A 19,567-nucleotide genomic window follows, 5' to 3' on the forward strand; every position below is an offset into this window, starting at 1 on the left:
CCTTCTTACTTCCTTCCTTCTTTTCTTCCTTCCTTCCTTCCTTCCTTCCTTCCTTCCTTCCTTCCTTCCTTCCTTCCTTCCTTCCTTCCTCTTCCTTCCTTCCTTTTCCTCCTCCCAAAATTAATAAATCACCTTTTTAAGCACAGCAAATATGTTTAAAATGGGGTTTTTTTCTTTGTTTTTTTCTTAACGGTAGTGGAAACTTTACTTTTCTCCTCCCCTTAAGCTTCTTGAAAAAAAATAATTACTTGTTACAAAGTCCTTTTAAAAATACGGGGTTAGAGCCTCAGTATCCCAAGGTTATGACTGCAAACATTTAACTGCACATTTAACTGTATGGATTAAATGGTCATTTTGAAGTTACTGAGACTACATGCAGTGCATGAGGTTATAATGTGCTCAAGTCTTACAATAGTACTGAAAGGCAATGTTCTGTATACATGTATAGGTTGGATTCTGTTTTGTTTTGCCCAAAGAAAAAAAGGATGAAACATCAATTAAAATATACTGCAGAAGTTAGATCTTTTTTCTTTCTAACAAGCTTGCAGAAGAAAGAATAAATTAAACAAAATCAATCAAAAATGCACACAACAGAACTAAGGACTTTGTCTAACAAACAGAAATCCTCAAAAAAGCACTATGTGTATCTCTACTGATTTATTTATTTAGTAGTTTTTGAAATTAAATGGAATTTACATTTTAGTATTTTCTTGAACAATTTAAAACATTACATCAATAATGAACACATCTAATGAAAAAGCTATTTGTATGATAATTTCAGAATAAGAACTCAGACTGAAAGCATCAAAAAAACACTTCTTGAAGTGAACAGCAGTTTTGAAAGAAAGTTTCCCTCATAAAAGCTGAAATATTCCAAGGTATTATAAGACTAGACATTTTACCCATCAAGAAAAAGTCATTTTTATTTGGGTGTATAACCTGCAATTCCAACTGTCAAAATAACTCCTCCCAAGGTAACTTTTTTTTTTTTAAAAAAAGGTAGATGTCCATGGGAATGTACAGCGATAAATAATACTTTACATGCATTAAAATGCACAAAGTATTAAGGTTAAACTAATGAATACATACAAAAGAAAAACAGTAAGAAAGACATTATATTAAATGGCAAAGTCTTGTCTCATGTGCTCCACTTCTGTAGATGTCACTGTACACCAGAAAATAAAGCAAATCTGTTTATAGTCCCATTAAAGTCAGTGGCAAACTCTAACAGGAGCAGAGGAATAAGGTAACATTTTAAATTTTTTTAGTGTGTGTTTTTTAACAAATACCATACACCTTTTTATTTTGCCTTTCCACCTATAAAGTATCAGCATTTTCTTTCTTTCCTCTCTTAACTCTGTACCAAGCGAATCAAGTTGGATATCTACCGTAACTACATGGACATTTGCTAGACTTGTTACAGCCTTACTCTTTCCTCTCATCTCTTCACAAACCTTTGTCCAATTTGTGCATCTAGACCAACTTACGTAGTACAGAGACTGACCTCACAAAAGGGAACACTTCAGTATTGATTGTTGGCAGTCCAGTACTATCAAAAAAGAAATATATCTGAAAACCAATGACTAAACTAATATTTGATTGCCTAAATCTGAACAGGACACATAAAATGGATTCCTTTTCTGTTAAGCCAAAAGAGTAGAGAGGCAGAAAGATCAGTTGTGCTGGAAGGCAAAACATTTTAATTTTTAGAAGAACTGAGCAGAAGAGATAGGAAATGCTCTAAGAGACCTGCATAAACCTTCCCTTCTCCTGAACCTCAGGGTCCCGCTGGAGTGCAAGTCCTGCAAGCTGATCTGATAAATCATAATTCATCCCACTATTAGTCCAAACATAGCTGGGAGAGCAAAAGTTGTATTTTGGAAATATTTCAGCAAGAACATCTCTCAGGAGTTAGAACAGTATCACAGAGCAATAGATAGACATTAGTGGCACACTTCCAAGATTAAAGACATTCATAAAAAATTCCACAGAGACTGTAACCTGTGCTTTAAAGACTGAGAAAGCTGAATTACTGTTGCTTGCTATAAAAATGAAGTCCTGACCCACTCCTGAGGGTTTCCTGTGATGCCTGCAAAGTATCCCTGTATTCATATTGCAGGATTAGGGCCACAGCTGGAAATTATAACTGTAGGAGTAAGAACTGTGAGGAAGCTCAAGATTTTCATGGCACATCTCTATAAAGGCGTTCTAAAGAGAAAAATCATATGAGAGAAAGTGTCTCTGAAGAACAAGAGGCATATGCCAACACTGAGGAAAACTAGCCATTTATCAAACAAAATATATGCAGCATCTGTTTTCACTGCCAGCTGGCATGCAGACCAAGAAAACACTTTGTAACTGCTGTAAGACAAATCTCCACCATACACCACCACACCTTGTCTTTGCCTTTTCCTACCTACCACAGCCAAGACAGATTCCTATCCACTCCTTCACAGAGTCCCTGTCAGCACAGTCGCAAGTCTACCTTGGGAGCTGCACGTTTGCCCTCAGTTTGACTCCACCATCATTTAGGTGCATTTAACACCCCAGCACTGAGACAACAGGAATGCTATCGGATTGGAAAGAGGCCCACACAGCTTTCCAAGTCTGGCTATGTCCATGAGGAGCAAAAAAACTCCTCCCATGAGTGCAGTTTTCATTTAGATCTTTGTCTACCACACCCTTACTCATCCCCAAGCTTGGCACCCATTCTTCTATATACTTTTGAAGAACATTATGGCTGGAAGACAGTGTCACTCTACACAATGTAACACTGTATACTAGATAGGACAGTTGCCTTTTCAACTGCCAATGATCTAAGAGTGAAATGAACCTGAAAGCATGCCCCATGAAAACCCCAGATATAGGGGATCTAGGATTTCAGGACACGTTTAGATGAGGGCTATTTGTTTCAAAAGGAAGCATATTTGACAGGTTTGAATAGCTGCACAGGTATGTCATTCCTGATGACTTCTAGTATGACAGTTCACTTATACTCCATGATTGGCAGTACAACTGCAGATGAAATATACTTCTGATGTACAGCGAACACTAAACACTGTGTTTGCATGGCTGATTAACAGAAAAAACAACACAAAACTGCCAACTATTCAACCCAGATACTTCATTAAACAGACAAGTTGTGCATTTTTCCAGGGCAAGAAATTCAGAAGGCAGTGTTTCTATAATTATTTCCACTAACTTTGATGCAAATGTAATTATTAAAATATTCATGCAAGAATTTTAAGATCTACTATACAATGTAATGTTTTAATGAACTGAGGAAAAGGCTGTTGGCCAAGTGTGGTACCACTGCCCCAAGTAAATGTTGTGTTTAATTAATCAAGGAGAATTTGAAATCTAACACTGATGTTTTTGGAAAAAAAACTAGGTCATGAACCAAACTGTCTCTGTTTCCTAGGACTGTTGAAGGGGCTTGTTGTTTGGTTTTTTTTTATTATACCATCACAGATTGCTTTTGTAAAAGATTAACCCGCCTACAAATAATCCCTTGGCTTTGAGTTAAGTGATTTGCATTAAAACATCAAGAAAGCATTTTCCTTTGTGAGGTTCCTACTGTCTTTTATCAGAAGTTATTCCCACTAAAGATAGAGATTATTTTGCCTAGTTTTGGTTTTCAGATGTTGGAACACTATCAGCCTCCTCAGCTGATCAGTCAAGACAATCAGGACAATCTCCCATGCAGGGTTCACAGCAGGTTCAAATATTGTCTGCATAACTGCAGCACAGCTAAAGCATCAATCATACAATGGCATCTCTTGGCTCTATCCCAATTTTTACAGACCACATAAAAACCCAAGAAGAATGTTCAATCATTCTTGCTTAAAAACCCACCAAACTCAGGCTGAATGCTGACACGCACACATGCAGTGTAAAAAATACCGTGGCCTGGTAGCTGAACTTCATGATGACACTGCACATGGGACATGGCCCAGTGTGCACTAAATTAAACAGAGAACTAGTTACTGATTGAACAAATCATATCTCAATCTATCCTTTTTCAGCATTCCCTTTTTAAGGGGAGTATTGCAACTAACTGAATAGAGCTGGCAGCATGAAGAATGTAAACACAGGCTATTCTGTTCACCACAAGAAGGATCATTAAAAGGTTGGCTTCTTTTGAACTTTCATATCATACAGGTTTCAGAAGGGGGCGGGGGGGAAAGGACAAAAAAGGCAAAAAGCTTACTATCCATGCTTATGAGAACTACCACAAGTTCTCTGGTTCATGATCCCAGCTCGGGGATACTAAGCGTTAACAAGTCAGTGCTTTCCAGCACTTTTCAGCTTTGAAGTGCTGACTGTTACTTGGATGTAGGGACATGCTGTATCTCAAGTGAAGGTCAGCAGCCAGGATTAACCGATGATATAAGCAGGAGCGTGAAATTGGATAATCAAGAAACTGCTGAACAACAGACTTTCAAAATCTTAGCATTTTCAAACAATTGGATCTCAAGCAAGACCTGCTTCAGTCCAGCCTATGCTCATCCTAGCAAGAGTGGGAGGTGGTGGTGGAGAACGAGGGAAGGCGAAAGAGACAGAAAACTACCATAGGCCAGTGCTGTTATGTCAGGCCCCCTTCCTGTTAGCACCTCTTCACAATAAAATCAGACATTTGTTTTTCAGTGATTTATTCTCTGGCTTTAAATTAATTCAGTGCAGAATGTCCCTACATCCAAGTAACATAAAAGGGCCAAGATGATTTGATGGAAACACAGTTCTGACCATTTCTAACATGCTCTAGAATACCCTTAAGATAGATATATTGAGCGACACTCCAAATGGTACTCATGGAACACACAGCTCTAGGTTTTGGGAAAAAATATTTAAGTTTGAAAATAAATCTGAATGTAGCTCTGAAGCAACACTTATCCTACATGAAATTCTGCATCAGAAGAACATTATCAGTGTTATTAATGCCTTTGTAGGAAGAACAAAACCACAACTTCTGATTTCAGGACCATTCTGGACTGCTGGGCTACCATCAACTTTAGAGATCAAATAGGTGGGGGGTTTTCTTTTAATACATAGCCACACTCATATTATAGGTGGATAGACAGATGTGTGTATATAGACAAACATATATATATATTACAGAATATGAGAAAAAAGCAATTACTAACTTAAGATAATGCATGAAAGTACAAGGAATGAAGGGCTTCTTCACTTCTCAAAAACCCAGTGTTGTTTCTCTTTTGTTAGAAGGTGCTACTGTGACTTTTTTAACCAACTACTCCTGTTTCCATTTCTGAGCATCTTCTACAATAGGAACTCTCTTGCTCCTATTTTTGCACAAATATATCAAAGAAAGAAACTTTCAATTAAAAAAAAAAAAAGCAGCAGCATAGACAAGCTTAAGAGTGCTGCAGCTGAAGGTGGGTAAAATAGTTCTGCTTACCTGCAGGCTACCTTGAACAATGCTAATGGCAAACATGCCTCTATGGCTAATTAATTTATTTCAATTGAAATTAGAAGGAACTGGGAGTACTTAAAATGTGATGTTGCATTTAGAAGTAAAGCCATGCTGACTACTCCTGATAACCTCCTTCTCTTTCCTGTGCTTAGAGATGACCCCACTTTCACTACTATGATAGCTAGGATGCTTCAAAGCAGACTCCAGAACCTGCAAACATTAGCAAGGTTCATATGCAACTGCTCTCCTCTCTTTTACTGACACTGAGCTATAGCTGAACTTTACAAGTAAGGGGGTGTGCAGAACCAAGTTAAGAGCAAAGCATACTGCTGTTCTATTGCTACTTTAGTCTAGGGCTGAGGGGGTCATCTATACCTCTATTTACCAAGCATGGGTTACTTATTAAAAGTAACATACAGTTAAGTTTCATACAGTTAAAAACTGTATGAAAAAGCACTCTCCTCCATCTGTCACCTGTCCTACTAAAAAAGGAGCTTTCCTTCCCTCAGAATTAATGGAGGGACATTCTGTAAAAGAAAGCTTCATCTTTCCAAATTTTTATAGGACAGCATTAGAGGCTGCTGTGACTAGGTACTGGACATAACCTGATGCAACATCTGTTTGATACCAAAAAAACCAAAACCAGACCACCCAACATCAGCTTCCTATTCAACATTTTAATTTTTTTTTAATGTAATTGCATGCACACTTTACACAGTTGCATCCAAAATACAAAATTGCACTAACACGTACAGATATGTAAACCACACAGAATCATAGATCATAGAATTCTAGGGGTTGGAAGGGACCTCAAAAGATCATCTAGTCCACCCCCCCCTGCCAGAGCAGGGTCACCTAGAGTACATCACATAGGAACGCATCCAGGTGGGTTTTGAATGTCTCCAGTGAAGGAGACTCCACAACCTCCCTGGGCAGCCTGCTCCAGTGCTCTGTCACTCTTACAGTAAAAATTTTTTTTCGGATATTCACCTTGAACCTCCTACGCTCCAATTTGCACCCATTACCCCTTGTCCTATCACTGGTCATCACTGAGAAAAGCCTAACTCCGTCCCACTGACACTCACCCCTTACATATTTGTAAACATTGATGAGGCATTAACTGAAAACGTGCAAGTTCAGTTCAAAGGCAAAACACAAACGTTTTTCCTGAACTTACTAAATACCAGCATGTTCTGATGCTGCAAAGTTTCCAAGATAACTGAGTAACATGTCTGATTGCTTAAACATAGAGGCTGCACAGTTTTATAATCATACAATCATACATACAATCTTAGGGGCTGGAAGGGACCTCGAGAGATCATCTAGTCCAACCCCCCTGCCAGAGCAGGGTCACCTAGAGTACATCACACAGGAACTCATCCAGGTGGGTTTTGAATGTCTCCAGTGAAGGAGACTCCACAACCTTCCTGGGCAGTCTGTTCCAGTGCTCTGTCACTCTTACAGTAAAAAAAATTTTTCAGATATTCACCTTGAACCTCCTATGCTCCAATTTACACCCATTACCCCTTGTCCTATCACTGGTCATCACTGAGAAAAGCCTAACTCCGTCCCCCTGACACTCACCCCTTACATATTTGTAAACATTGATGAGGTCACCCCTCAGTCTCCTTTTCTCCAAGCTAAAGAGACCCAGCTCCCTCAGCCTTTCCTCATAAGGGAGATGTTTAATTAACTGTTGTTACTATAATCAACTTTGGCCAGTGGATAAGATGACAAACACCATTTCAGGAGACCAGCATGCAGAATGACACGTTCTACCACATGTAGAATGACAGATGCAAATCAATCTGCTATTTTGAGTTAGACATATCTAGTGATAGCCAAAGTAATTTCTTACTTAGGTGTCATTTTTGTTGGCAAAACAAGATATCAATATTGTTGGCCAGCTAATCAAGTGGATATGACTGTTACTTTTTATTTCCTTTCTATAGTTAGTGTTGCTTAGTCAGGTTTTTCTTCTGCCATTACCACTACAAAGAACAGGTAATCTCCAAATTATCAGAAACTAATTACAACATCTTTAGAAAGGCATCTTCCCAGTCTAAATCTCAAATTTGAAACAAATTAATCAGGAACTCTGATTACAAGATGAATAAAGTTTATATAAATGTCAAATTTAAAGTTATTGTCCTCTTTCAGAATTACCTCCTTACCATCATAAGAATGGTGCATGAAACAACATGCTATAGACATATTTTATAAAGTACACTTTAAGAGTGTTTTAAAATGCACCCTCAAAACAGAAAGACAAAAAAATTAATTGAATCAGAGAATTTACTTGAATTAGGAAAAGCTTTGCTGCCAAAGCCTTTGCTAAATTTGGCTCTGAAAGTTCACTGTAGTTAAGAGCATAGTTACAGCCTAATAGGTGAACGAAAAACTCTCTACTAGATGATGAAGTGTTGGGAAGCAATCCAATTCCAAATGCTTTACTACCAAATGCAGACTACCAGGCATACTCCATAAAGAAAGACTCAATTAATACAGGATATATGCAACTCTAAATTAGGCATTGCAAAACCTAGCTTACAGGCACTGGCCTCCAGAGTAATAAAAAACTTTCTGGGTGAGGCACCTGGAGATGCGTGAGAGTTCTGGGCTCTCCATACCATGAATGGGAGAGTCAGGCACCCTGGAGGAGCTATGCAAACCCCCAGACATTAACCTAGTGCTAACTAGTTGTGAAAACTAAAACAAAATAGCATTGGCAGAGCAACAAATATTGTCAGATACCTATCCTGCATAACCCCAGCAGACTCAGAACTATGAGACCAAATTTTCCCAAATGAAGGCATCAATAAGGATGTATGTATCCTTTGGAACTTGTTTTATTTTAGTATCTCGAAAATGGAAGAAATACTAGTGCTTAGTCTCATGCCTAACAGCATGGTATACAGCAAAGAGGTCAGGATACAAGTTTATGCTACCTGGACAGTCTCTATATGAATTGATCATTCCAAGTAGCTTGACAATGGATTGGTTGTCAAATTCCAAGGCAGCCCTAAGAACAAGTATGAATGTCTGCTAGCATGATCCTATCCTGAAACTATGGCCTGGTTTTAATCTACATTGTAGCACTCTTTCTGGTCTGCTGATACCCATCTGTAGAAGTTTACAAGGAAGCAATGAACTCTTCTGTAGAAACTGGCAAACAGCTCCCCCATTTCCTGGATGATGAAAACGAATTTCAACATTGTCAGACTAACTGTCCTAACTAAAAAAGTTCTATCACATGTGCAGGGCTTCTACTCTCACTGTGCTTTAGAAAAACACGACAACTAGCATGGATTACTTTGATAGTGCACCCAACAGATACTGACAAAAATAATTCTCTGATGAATCTTGAACAGTACACAGACCAGAACTGCTAAGAATGCAAAGCAATTGGTCCCACTTACAATTCAGAGAGAGCAAAATTCACCTCACTGGTGAACAGCTGCTCGTTGTGTTGTGGAGTGCTCACTTGAAGGGAGGAAGCTTTTGTTACCTTGCCTGAAGAGAAGTACAGCATTGCCGACAGACATGAATCAACCTTGAGTAATCAGGCTATAAAGGGTCATATGAAGCCTACACAAAGGAAAAACATCACTAAACATTCAAAATAAGCTCTGATACTTCATTTCCAGTAGCTATGAATATGAAAAGGAATCTCACAAACTACCAAGGACATATGGGGATTATTACAAAGTTACAAGCCAACACTGAGAAGGGTGAGACATTTAAAAAAGAAACAGCAGGGCAAAATTGCCACCAATCTCTTTCAAAACCTTCTCTTCAGAAAGTTTTATTAAAACTACAATCTCTTGATTGTTTAAAAAAGCTTACTAGTACTGTGGATTATTTTACTGCCTAATGATGTGATTCCCATGTAAAAACACAGTGTGAAATTACTGAACTGTACATAAAAGCAATTTCTGATAGAAGCTTCAGTGCCCAAAAGGAAAGAAGGCAGCAATAAAAAAAACAAACTTTACAAGGAACTTCTGGGTGACCCCAGAACTATGGGCCAGCAAGTGCTACTTCCACAGAAAGCACATTGGTAGATACTACAATGAAGAACATAAAAAGACACACAGATAAATAGGATATACAAAGGAAAAGTTGATGCGGGTCTTGAGGACAGATGTCTTGAGGAGAGAAATTTACTGAGTTTTGTCAAAAGTCAGCCACCATGCAAATAAGCATGACTTCGTTTATATAATGTATACCTTTGAAAAAAGTCTTGATATAATCCCTCATAAAAAAGCTCTTAAATTAGCTAAGCTCTCATGCAATATGGGGGAAGGGCCTCCTGTGAATAAGTAACTCAACAGAAGACAGAAATCAAAGAGTAAAATAGAAATTATGTCTTTTTCCAATGGATAGATGTTATCCATGAGCACCTCAAGGCTCTATCCTCAAGTCTTTTGGCTGCTTTTAACACACCAATGAATATTTCTTTTTAAAAATTCACATAAGTAGCAAAGAACATGGTAGAGAAAGACAACACAAAACCACGAAGGAGCACAGAAGACGGTACTTCGGATTTTGAAATGAAAACTATAGATAATTATTTGGGATTGTTTATATTTGTTCTTACAAGGTTAAGTACTCTTAACTACCTTTTATTATCAAGTAGTATTAAATGTTAAGATCACATGGTTTATTCAGACTCTGGAAACATTCATACATCTCCAAAGCAAATGTAGGTAGGGCTTGGTCTATGGTGATAACTGTGAGAGCTAGTTTATTTTTATAGACTGTTGCTAAAGCACTGGTGGACTAAAAATAAATTCTGTCAAACAATGATACTGTATTCTTAATCTATAACAAACACTTGCCATAGATCATCCAAATCAGGAGAGTGAAAATGAACTGTTATTTTTGAGCAATAAATAAGGACTCTGTAAAGGTAAGATTCAGAAATGTCTAGAGTTGTTAAGACATTGGGCGAGTAAGGCACAATTGTTTTAGCAGCCTTTGTTTCCAATAGCATACATGTAACATTCACTAGTTCATAATTTTCTGTATTGGCTGTAGGTCTTTTTGTAGTCCTCTTTGAAAGACTGTGTGCCCTCCCTGGATTTTGGCCCTCTAACCTTCAACTTGAGGGCCTTTCTGAATAAATCCATTTCACATACTCTGCTCTTCTCAAGTGCACTATTGATTCTTCAGAATAAAATCTGACAGGAGAGACAAATGAAAATATCTAATTGGCAGAACAAAACACTGCTAACATGCAGAAGCTACAGTAAACTCCAAACAATTTCTCATAGGTTCTCCTTGTCAGGGTGAAATGGGAACAAAACAGATCTGACAGCAAAGTGATGCCTATCATGTCCATTACACGTCTCTGCCAACTCCAGTACCCCAGTTACCTTTTCCTACTCCCTCCTGTCCAGTTGTTTTAGATGAAGAATCTTTCAGACCCCCCTTCCCACTGCCTGCACAGCCAAGAACAGATCAACACTTAGCTCTGCATAAACTCAGCAAGAGACACTAGTCAGAGTTCACAATCCTCCAACTGGAACCAACAAGTAACACCATTTACAAGTCATCTATCAAAACAGTGAATGTATTCAATTAAGAAAGAAAATCAGGTCTGTACAATTGTGCTCTGCCTCTTGTACACGTATCTATCAGTGTCTGCAGACTCAGCTACTTCATTACTTTCTTACTACATTTTTGCTGCAGTTCAGATTACACAATGCCAAACAGATCATGGATAGGGGAAAATACAATCTGCAGTACTCTTGATATCATTAAGGTCATCTGAACAGAACATAATGCTTCACAAATGTAAAAACAATCTTCTCAGTAAATCCACACTCAGGACTGGTTTTCAGAAAGGTTTTCACAAGCTATGTGAAGACTGCACTGAATCCTTATATTATTTGGAAATGAAAGCAAGGTAAAGGTTTTCCTGTTTTTAACTGTCTTAGTACTGTAATGACATAGAGGAAAAAAACCACACAAAAACAGACAGACATGAATTCTGTGGCAACAGACCACTGAAAATGCAAATATATTTTATATACTATTTTAAATTCATGCTCAACTACAAAAGGAAGATCAAATAAAATACCAATTAAGAATTATATTTATGGAACACTCATAAGTTGGTTAGTCACGTGAGCTACCCCAACAGCACATTGTTTTTTTAATAGGGCTTTATTAACATAGAAAGGCGTCGTCTAGGTAATATGCATCATAATGGATTATGTATACTGTATAGATTTGCTGAGGTCCTTACAGTTCAAGTGAGAGAGGTCAGTTTCTCAGCTGTTCCTAACCATATTACCAGCTGCACAAACCATTTCTGGCCATTTCACACCCATGGTCTACTAAAACTTTGTAGCCATTGCTTTTTTTTTGCTCCTCCTTTAAAAAGAACTGAAATTGGTTGCTAATACTGAGTATATTAGAAACTGCAGAAACAGAGACGTATCTGCAGCAGAAGCTGCAACAAAGATGAATTAGAAGGTTAAAAATACAAACATTTTAAACTGTTACTATGTACAACATTCTGTTCATCAAAATATAAGAAAACTCCCACTCTGTACTGAACCTTCTAACATGGTGAGCATCACCTGTAGGCACTGTTAAAAGGCACTGCCCTTACGAAAGGCTAGATATTCTGAAACGAAGAACATTCTGTGCCTCGCAGTAACTAGTTCCAGGCAGAATGCACCATACTAGGAAATTCAGAAACACAAATAAGCCATTGAATGTATTCTACCTCTATAAAAAGCCCGGTTCTTTCAAATTAAGTGGCTTTTCAGAATTAAAGTGGTTATAAATCCCATATGGAAGACCTTTTTTATTAGAAGATATTAAGAGCAAGATACTATTTTGGCAGCGGCACTGAAGACAAAGGGCACTGGCAAGCCTTGGAAAAGCTGCCTCAGTTAAGACTACCCAAAGCTTCCTCCTGAAATACCATTTCTTCAGTTCTTACAACTTTACCTAGCTATAATTCTTCAGACTAAAATTTTCTATGCTGGAGTTTTACCAATTTCAAGAGACATTTTTCTGAGTTTTTTTAGCCTCTTCCAAGAAAGGAGCTAGGCAAAAATACACTACGCTTTACAGATTAATGAATTTCACTGACACTTCCATCAGCTTGAGAGCACTCACACTTCAGAACAGGTCTGTCACTAAGTACACCTTTTTGCCAGCACTGGGATAAACCCTCCTGACCTTGGCCAAGACCAAGTGTATGCAGAAAAGATTTAGATTTTAGCAACTCATTGATCACCCTATCCAAACACTATGAAGGCAACAGGGAAGCCATGCATGGGGGACGCAAATGACTAGAGGTAAACTGAAGGACGTATAAATGAACAGCCAACATGCAAGTAGAACCAGTGTCACCTGAGCACAGAAACTGAAATAAAGGGTAGTAAAGAGGAAAGGCTGATGGGTAAAGTGAAGGGGTGAAAAAGCAAGAGCAGGAGTCTCACCTAGGAGAAAATGAAGGAAGGCAATAAGCCAAGTCTACACATTCTCCTCAAGAACTGGAATGAAACCCAAAATTGCTGTCTAGCAGACAAATAGTGAGACTCAGTATCTGCAGAACCATAAATAAAACATCCTATTTCCCTGTGGAACACAGAGAAGATAACTACAAACTACCCTGCTAAAATAACACTATCCAAACTACAGAGGTCTGTTGGATTGGAAGTCATCCATCCTGATAAAGAACATCTGTTTTTTCCAACATATTTTTCAAAATCCCCCTAAGATTTTACAGTAAGTTAGAGAAAAATCAAAGACTGCAAAACCAAGCACTGAAAGCCTTTGCAATTTTAATTAGGCTTTTTTGTGTATGCACTTATTGAGGAGTTTTTGAAGATAAAAATCACATATTACAACTTGCATGAAATCCCTGTTTTTTTCTCAGCTGCTGCACTTGAAAACTAGCTTTATCCCTGGTTGCTGACACAATCCTTTGGGAGTGCCAGGAAACCTGGGTAACTGTCTTAGGCCATCAGGATATGACCAACCTGCAGAAATATTGTGCAGTTGAACTAGGGCTATGTCTGGAATATGAAGGGCTATTAGAGATGGGAATGGGAGAAAAGGAATTGCTTAGGCTCGTTCTTCCATATGAGTATGAGAAAGGAGAGGTCTTCTTTCTATGGCTCGGCTCATCCAAGTAGAAAATACCATTATCTTCCCAGTCTGTTGTGAAATTAAATTATTTTGTAAAGAACTAAATGGAAAAATGCCAGGTTTTGAATGTAAGTTCCTGTGTTTTAAAATTAACTGTACACAGTTAATTCCAGGCTGTCCAAGGAGGTGGTTGAGCCATGATCCCTGAAGACTTCTAAAAAGACAGATGTGGTGCCAGGGGACAGGGTTTAGTGGTGGATGTGACAGAGTTAGGGTAGTGCACGGACTCGATGATCTTGAAGGTCTTTTCCAACCAGAATGACACTCTGATACAGTTCGTGGTCATCCACTTTTAATGTCTTTACCTATACCAGCTGAGTTCCAGAAGAGCAAACAAGTGACATTAACTAGCAAACAACTGGCATTAACTAGAAGCAGCTGGGGAAATACCGGGAACCTAGTGGTACAGATCACAGAGCCATCATTCTTAGGCCTTTTCAAAACAGATTTTTATCCCTTTAAGTTGCATCATGGCACAAGTGTATCTCATAGTCTTCTATATCTCTCATACTCCTCACAGTCAGAGCTAACACACCCTCAAACCCCAATCCAATCAGAGAAGAACAAGTTTGAAATATTTAGGAGACAAAACCTTGTGAGACTAACATGCAGTTAGTCCTTACCTCATTTGGTGGAACAACAGCAAAAGGCTGGATGACGGCTGCTAGTGGAATGCGAGCCTGTTTGGCCATCTCTGAAGATGACGGGAAGCAGTAGGTAGTACATCGGATATAACGAGGGCTGGCGTGACCTAGAACAACCAAGATAGCAGGCAGAATGAAAAGCTGTTACAAAGAACCCACCTGTTCCAAACAGAAACCAGAAAAATCAAATAACATGAAGCATCAAGTGCATATGCTAGGTTACATACATGAATTTTTCTTCCTCCGATGTAAACTTCTGCCCATCTCTCCACTTTATATGTCAGCCCATTGCCCCTCCCTGTGCATGAGTATTTTCTTGCTCTTGTGTTTAAAAGCAGAGACTTTAACATACCAATCAAAACTCCAGTTACTTGCAATAAGAAGCTCAAGAGAGATTAGTTTGAAACATATTGCATCTAAAATCTTAAAATAAAATGGATAAAACACTGTACATGTATGTTGCAGACTGATACCTACTGTGAAGACTGCTCTAACGAGCCAGCCCTGATTCAGAAAACAGTATGCTTTTGTTAACCTAATCACACTCATTAATCCTGCAAAATATAGTATGATAAAATCACAACACCACTTTTTGTAGCATATTTTGCTGAGTTCTCAATGAGAAACTGTACTGTGCACTGCATTGCTTCTACTAGAGTTCATCTTCAAAATTTCAGAAGAATCCAAAAAGGTTGTAACCTGGAATTTAAAACCTTGAAAAAAATTAAGTTAAAAAGAAAAGTCTCAACTATTTCTATTTTAAAGGTCAGGAAGGGTAGAGGTGGTGTTAACTCAAGGTATAAGAATTCAACTCCCACTACCTGTCCCTTTTCCCTCTTTTTTTTTTTCTTTAAACAGAGTTTCCCATTTCATGTCCAATTTAGAGTAAGGAGTAACATTTTTCACGTAAGAAACTTGATAATTTAGTCTTTTTTCTTTTTCTTTTTTTTTCCAATTATATTTTATTTCACTTAGAAAGACTCCCAAATCAGTAACAAGGACAGTTACCTTGGTCTTGGATTACGCAGTCTGTGGTGACCAGAGGAGGAACCTGTCCTCTTGTGTTCGTAGCATAGATCTGCCCTCCCCGAGAAGCCTTATCACTTTCAATTACTTGAATCTGATGAACAAGAAGCAAGAACAGTCTGAGGAAGGTAAGCCATACATTCACAGAAGGTTATACTGACTTCGACACAAACTAACACTATTCACATTGTCTTATGCTATAAACCCATCACAATACAGGCTTCTGGGACACTTAATCCGTAGAAAGCTACAGAGACAGCTGACCAGTATAGCTCATTTACAACTCCAGCTGCCTGTTGGAACTCAGACGTAACACTGCACATTAGAGTGGATAAGACTTATGTACAGTGAACAAGTGAGTTGATTAAAGTATATTGAGTGCTAGGAGGACAGACCTCTTCAATAGAAGCTGGCCAGCAAACTGAGGAGAGGGATGGTTAAGTCCTTGTGAATCTGGCCTTCCGTTCTCCCAGATCAAACTCAAGTGCAAGATTGCACCACCTTACTCAGATGTCATATATACCAGGTTATCTTTTGTTTGACCATAGTTGCGCCAGCTACTTTTCTTCATAAATTAACATATAGGTAACTGATCAGACTGTAACAGTGGGAGGGGTTAGCCCTCATTCCTCCTGACTAGGGTTCATGCACAGGGTGGTTAAGAAATAAAAAATAATCTACATAGTAGACTACCTGCCTAGCTGAGCTATATTTCAGCACTGCCATTTAGAAAGCAGCAATTTAAACTCCTGAGAAAAGCCTTGTTGGCCATTAGTAGTATTTCAACATTGGAGCTCAGGGTTTTCATTCGCTAGGTCAGACTATCATGTTGTGAGCTTCCTCCTAGAAAAAAAAGGACAGGAATCATAGAAGTTTTTATTAAAATGAGGCAGCTCTGATCATGTACAGATTTATTCTGTTTGAAGCCTAGTTTATAGCAATTTACAATGTAATGTCATGAAATGCTTATAAAGCTGGCTTTATTGAACAAAGTCCTTTCCCATACACTTCCTCCCCTGCTACTTCTGCACATTTTACCCTTGTTTAAATTTGATATTTTTCAGGATACAACTGAAGTTATATAAAGCTGCATTTTGTTCCACACCATAAAGCAGGTCACTGAGATGATACTATTATTCCTCCTCTTCCCTCAAGGAAGCTACCTGTTCAACAATCTTGTTTAGAGTGTAGCCAAACAGCAGTAAGAGGCAAGAGAAACGTTACAGGGAATTCCTAAAGCTGACTTTGCCACTGTTGTTGGTATCCCATGCAATTGTATCTTTACACTATACGTGAATTTCTAATAATAGCTAGGGAAGCTCAGAAGCCTCTGTTGGAAAGCAAACAGAGAGGAAAAACAAAACTATCATTGTCCAAGTGGTATTTCCTAACACACTGGAAATAATCTAGGGCCTGTAACTTTTTTTTTTATGGCAACTTAAATATAAAATACCTTCCCAGAGAGCTTGTTATATCCTCTGCTTGATTACTTTTCCCTGCCTCCTTGGCTTGTGTACTTAATTCTAACTCTTGTATTAGAAGTAAAAAGATCTCCCTCTAAAAAGGTCCATTAGCCTGAAGAAAGCAAACCACTTTCAGACTTAGCTCTGCGAAGGATCCATGTACCATGGCATTCTGCACTTAATTGACCTAAACACATCATTGTTCTTGGAAATAATTGTTGGCAAAGCCCAATGCTAGTTTTCACAGATGTTGTCAGAGCACATATCAACCTCTAACACACATAAGAAAAATATAAACCAACAATGGCCACAGATAAGAAGTAAATGTATCTGGCAACACTACTGTAATTATATAAGGTAAATATAACATACTTATACTTGGTCATACTTATTCCTTATTCTGAATTAGCTTTTTGCCCTTCACAGACACTGACCCAGAACATGTTTCTTTTAAACATGTCATTTTGATCCTCTCTGTGCTGCTTAAACAAACCTTTTAACCTATTTTAACATTGCTGTCATAGTCAAGGCTGTTTATTCTACATGTGTAATTGAAACAGTCCATGCTTTCATGCCAGACCTCCTTCTCCCCTCTTGCTGGTTTATTTTTTTTTTCAGTTAGACAAGACCATTTTATCCTTCTTATGTAAAAAGCACCATGCTGAAACACTAGGAGTGACTGACCTATTAAGGACATTTGTTAATTCCAGACACTCACTTTAGCTTTTTTACACAATGGTTTTCAATTACATTTAACTTGAAAATTGCCTTTAAAAGAAGTAATTGCAGTTATTACATTAACCTCCTACTGATGATCAACAGGCGTTTTTAAAAAATTCTAGTGATGTTTACGTAAATTAAAAAAAAATAATGTTTTCTAGAGGGCCAAAATAATATCCAAATTCAAGGAAGCACAATTCTTCCCTTTACAGCCATACTGACTCAGGAGAGATGTGGAAGATTCCTTCACCCATACGAGATTATAGTGTGGTGATTAATACATTTTGTCCAAGCAGAAAGTTCTAAGTCACAGCTGCAGAACACAGCCTAATTGAAGAACCCCAACTCTCCAGAGACCTTCTGCCCTCTCCAGATGATTACCAGAACTAATACAGGTGTTGTATCAGAAGGTGTTTTCCCCATGAGTGCAGCAAATTTTCTCCCTCTATTTCAATCAGCTCTTCTCAGTAGAGAAGTTAAATGCAGCCTGCATCTGACTAGCTGTTCCTTTGGGTAACAATTAGATTATTTTAGAAAGGTGGACACAACCATAACCTTGTTTTCTCTTTCTCTAAGAAGTGACCTTGTCCCACCAGTGCAAGTTCAGCCATGCTTTAACAGCTGAGCCTCTTCAACCTGTATGAATCTTACATATTAACTGTATTCCAAGTTACTGAAATTTTTACATGGCTTCAGCAACTGGAGGGATGCTAAGGCAAGTAATTGTAGTTGCCTAGGAAACTCCTGAAATCAAACCATGGGGGTACACGGGACAACTTAGTATTTTCAGGATTGCAGTTCCAGAGTTCATGCACCTCTATTATGCACAAATCTAAGTGTCCGTTACCAAGTTGAAGCCTTCAAATTTTCCAGAGTGACAAGGAAAGGTGAGTAGCTGCAGTGAATGCCAGTAATCCTTCAGTGCTGCTCACCGTCATACTAAGAAATTGTTGAGAATTCCTATAAAAGTATTTGGAGTCATGGGCATGTCCCATGTTAGATAAAGTTATAAAGCCTCTTCAGTACTAAACTTAACATTTTGCATTAATTTATCCAAACTGACAGCACAATATAAAATTGCATCTAATTAAGAAACTATTAAAAATGGAACGTACACTGTGAACTAAGCCATATAACTGCAATGTTATGTTACAAGAAATCCCACCAACTAAAATCAATCCAACAGTAACACTGTCATTCCTTTATCTTAAATGCAGCAGAAATTTAGTTTTAGACAAAATTAGTGCCACATTACTTACTGGGCTTGGAATAGAGTCAGGATCTAGCTTCTTCTGCTGTGGACCTGGGAGCTGTGCCGGACCCCCAGGAAAAGCACCAGGATAGGACAGTTGAGATCCTGCCATCTGAGGACCATAGTTTGCTGCAGAGTTACAAATAATAATTCATTTAAAGTATTTAAGTTGTATCAACTGTTGTGATACAAGTAATTTTTACCCAGCTAACTGCAATTTTTTCTTCTGTTTTCAGCAAGAGAAAAAAAAAAGATTACTGTGGCTTATGCAGTCTGTGTTTCAAAGCTAAGCTTAAGACTTGGTGTGACAACTTTGCCTCCAAAGTTTTCAAGTATGTGTCCAGTAAGATGGTTAGTAGAGATTATGACAGCTACTCAAACCAGGCCACTAAATTAGTGAGAATCTCTCCCTTAATATCAGTCAATGCAAACTTGTCTAGTTGGGTGGCTTTTTAGCTGTCAAAATAACTGTTATATTCACCTATGTCAGGTGAAATAACTGTATTCAGTTACATTTATTTATTGCAATACTAAACATTTTTGAAAGTTGCTTTTAAGTACTTTAAGACAAGGAGCAACCTAGAGTATAAGAAAAACTCCTTTCTATATTATGTTGTGCCTTTACCCATTACTAATTAAATTATGCCACTCCTGATCCAAATGAAACTCCTTTTTCTTGTTACAGTCTCAACAGAATGCTAAAATTTTGAGCAAAAGCACAGCTTGACTTGAATGTACCGAATGCCAATTTAAATGTTTCCATTCTACAAAAAAAAAAGGATTAGATTTCCATTTTTCCAAGTCAGCAGAACATCATGAATGGTTTCAGTGCCACCAGTAATTCTCCTTGCAT

The 19,567-nt window shown here is 38.1% G+C and overlaps 1 protein-coding gene across 1 annotated transcript in view; it reads right to left on the minus strand.

The window, feature by feature from the left end:
* Positions 1-19,567, minus strand: part of SEC24D (SEC24 family member D) — a 46,211-nt gene that overhangs the window by 19,910 nt on the left and 6,734 nt on the right. The window contains exons 5-7 of the mRNA XM_009998561.1: positions 18,722-18,843; positions 15,262-15,373; positions 14,233-14,360 (exon numbers count right to left, since the gene is read on the minus strand). Coding sequence (XP_009996863.1) covers positions 14,233-14,360; positions 15,262-15,373; positions 18,722-18,843 — 362 coding nt within the window. The remainder of the gene's footprint in view (positions 1-14,232; positions 14,361-15,261; positions 15,374-18,721; positions 18,844-19,567) is intronic.

This window comes from Chaetura pelagica, unplaced genomic scaffold, assembly GCF_000747805.2.
Source record: "Chaetura pelagica isolate M959 unplaced genomic scaffold, ChaPel_1.0 scaffold176, whole genome shotgun sequence".
Lineage (NCBI taxonomy): Eukaryota > Metazoa > Chordata > Aves > Apodiformes > Apodidae > Chaetura > Chaetura pelagica.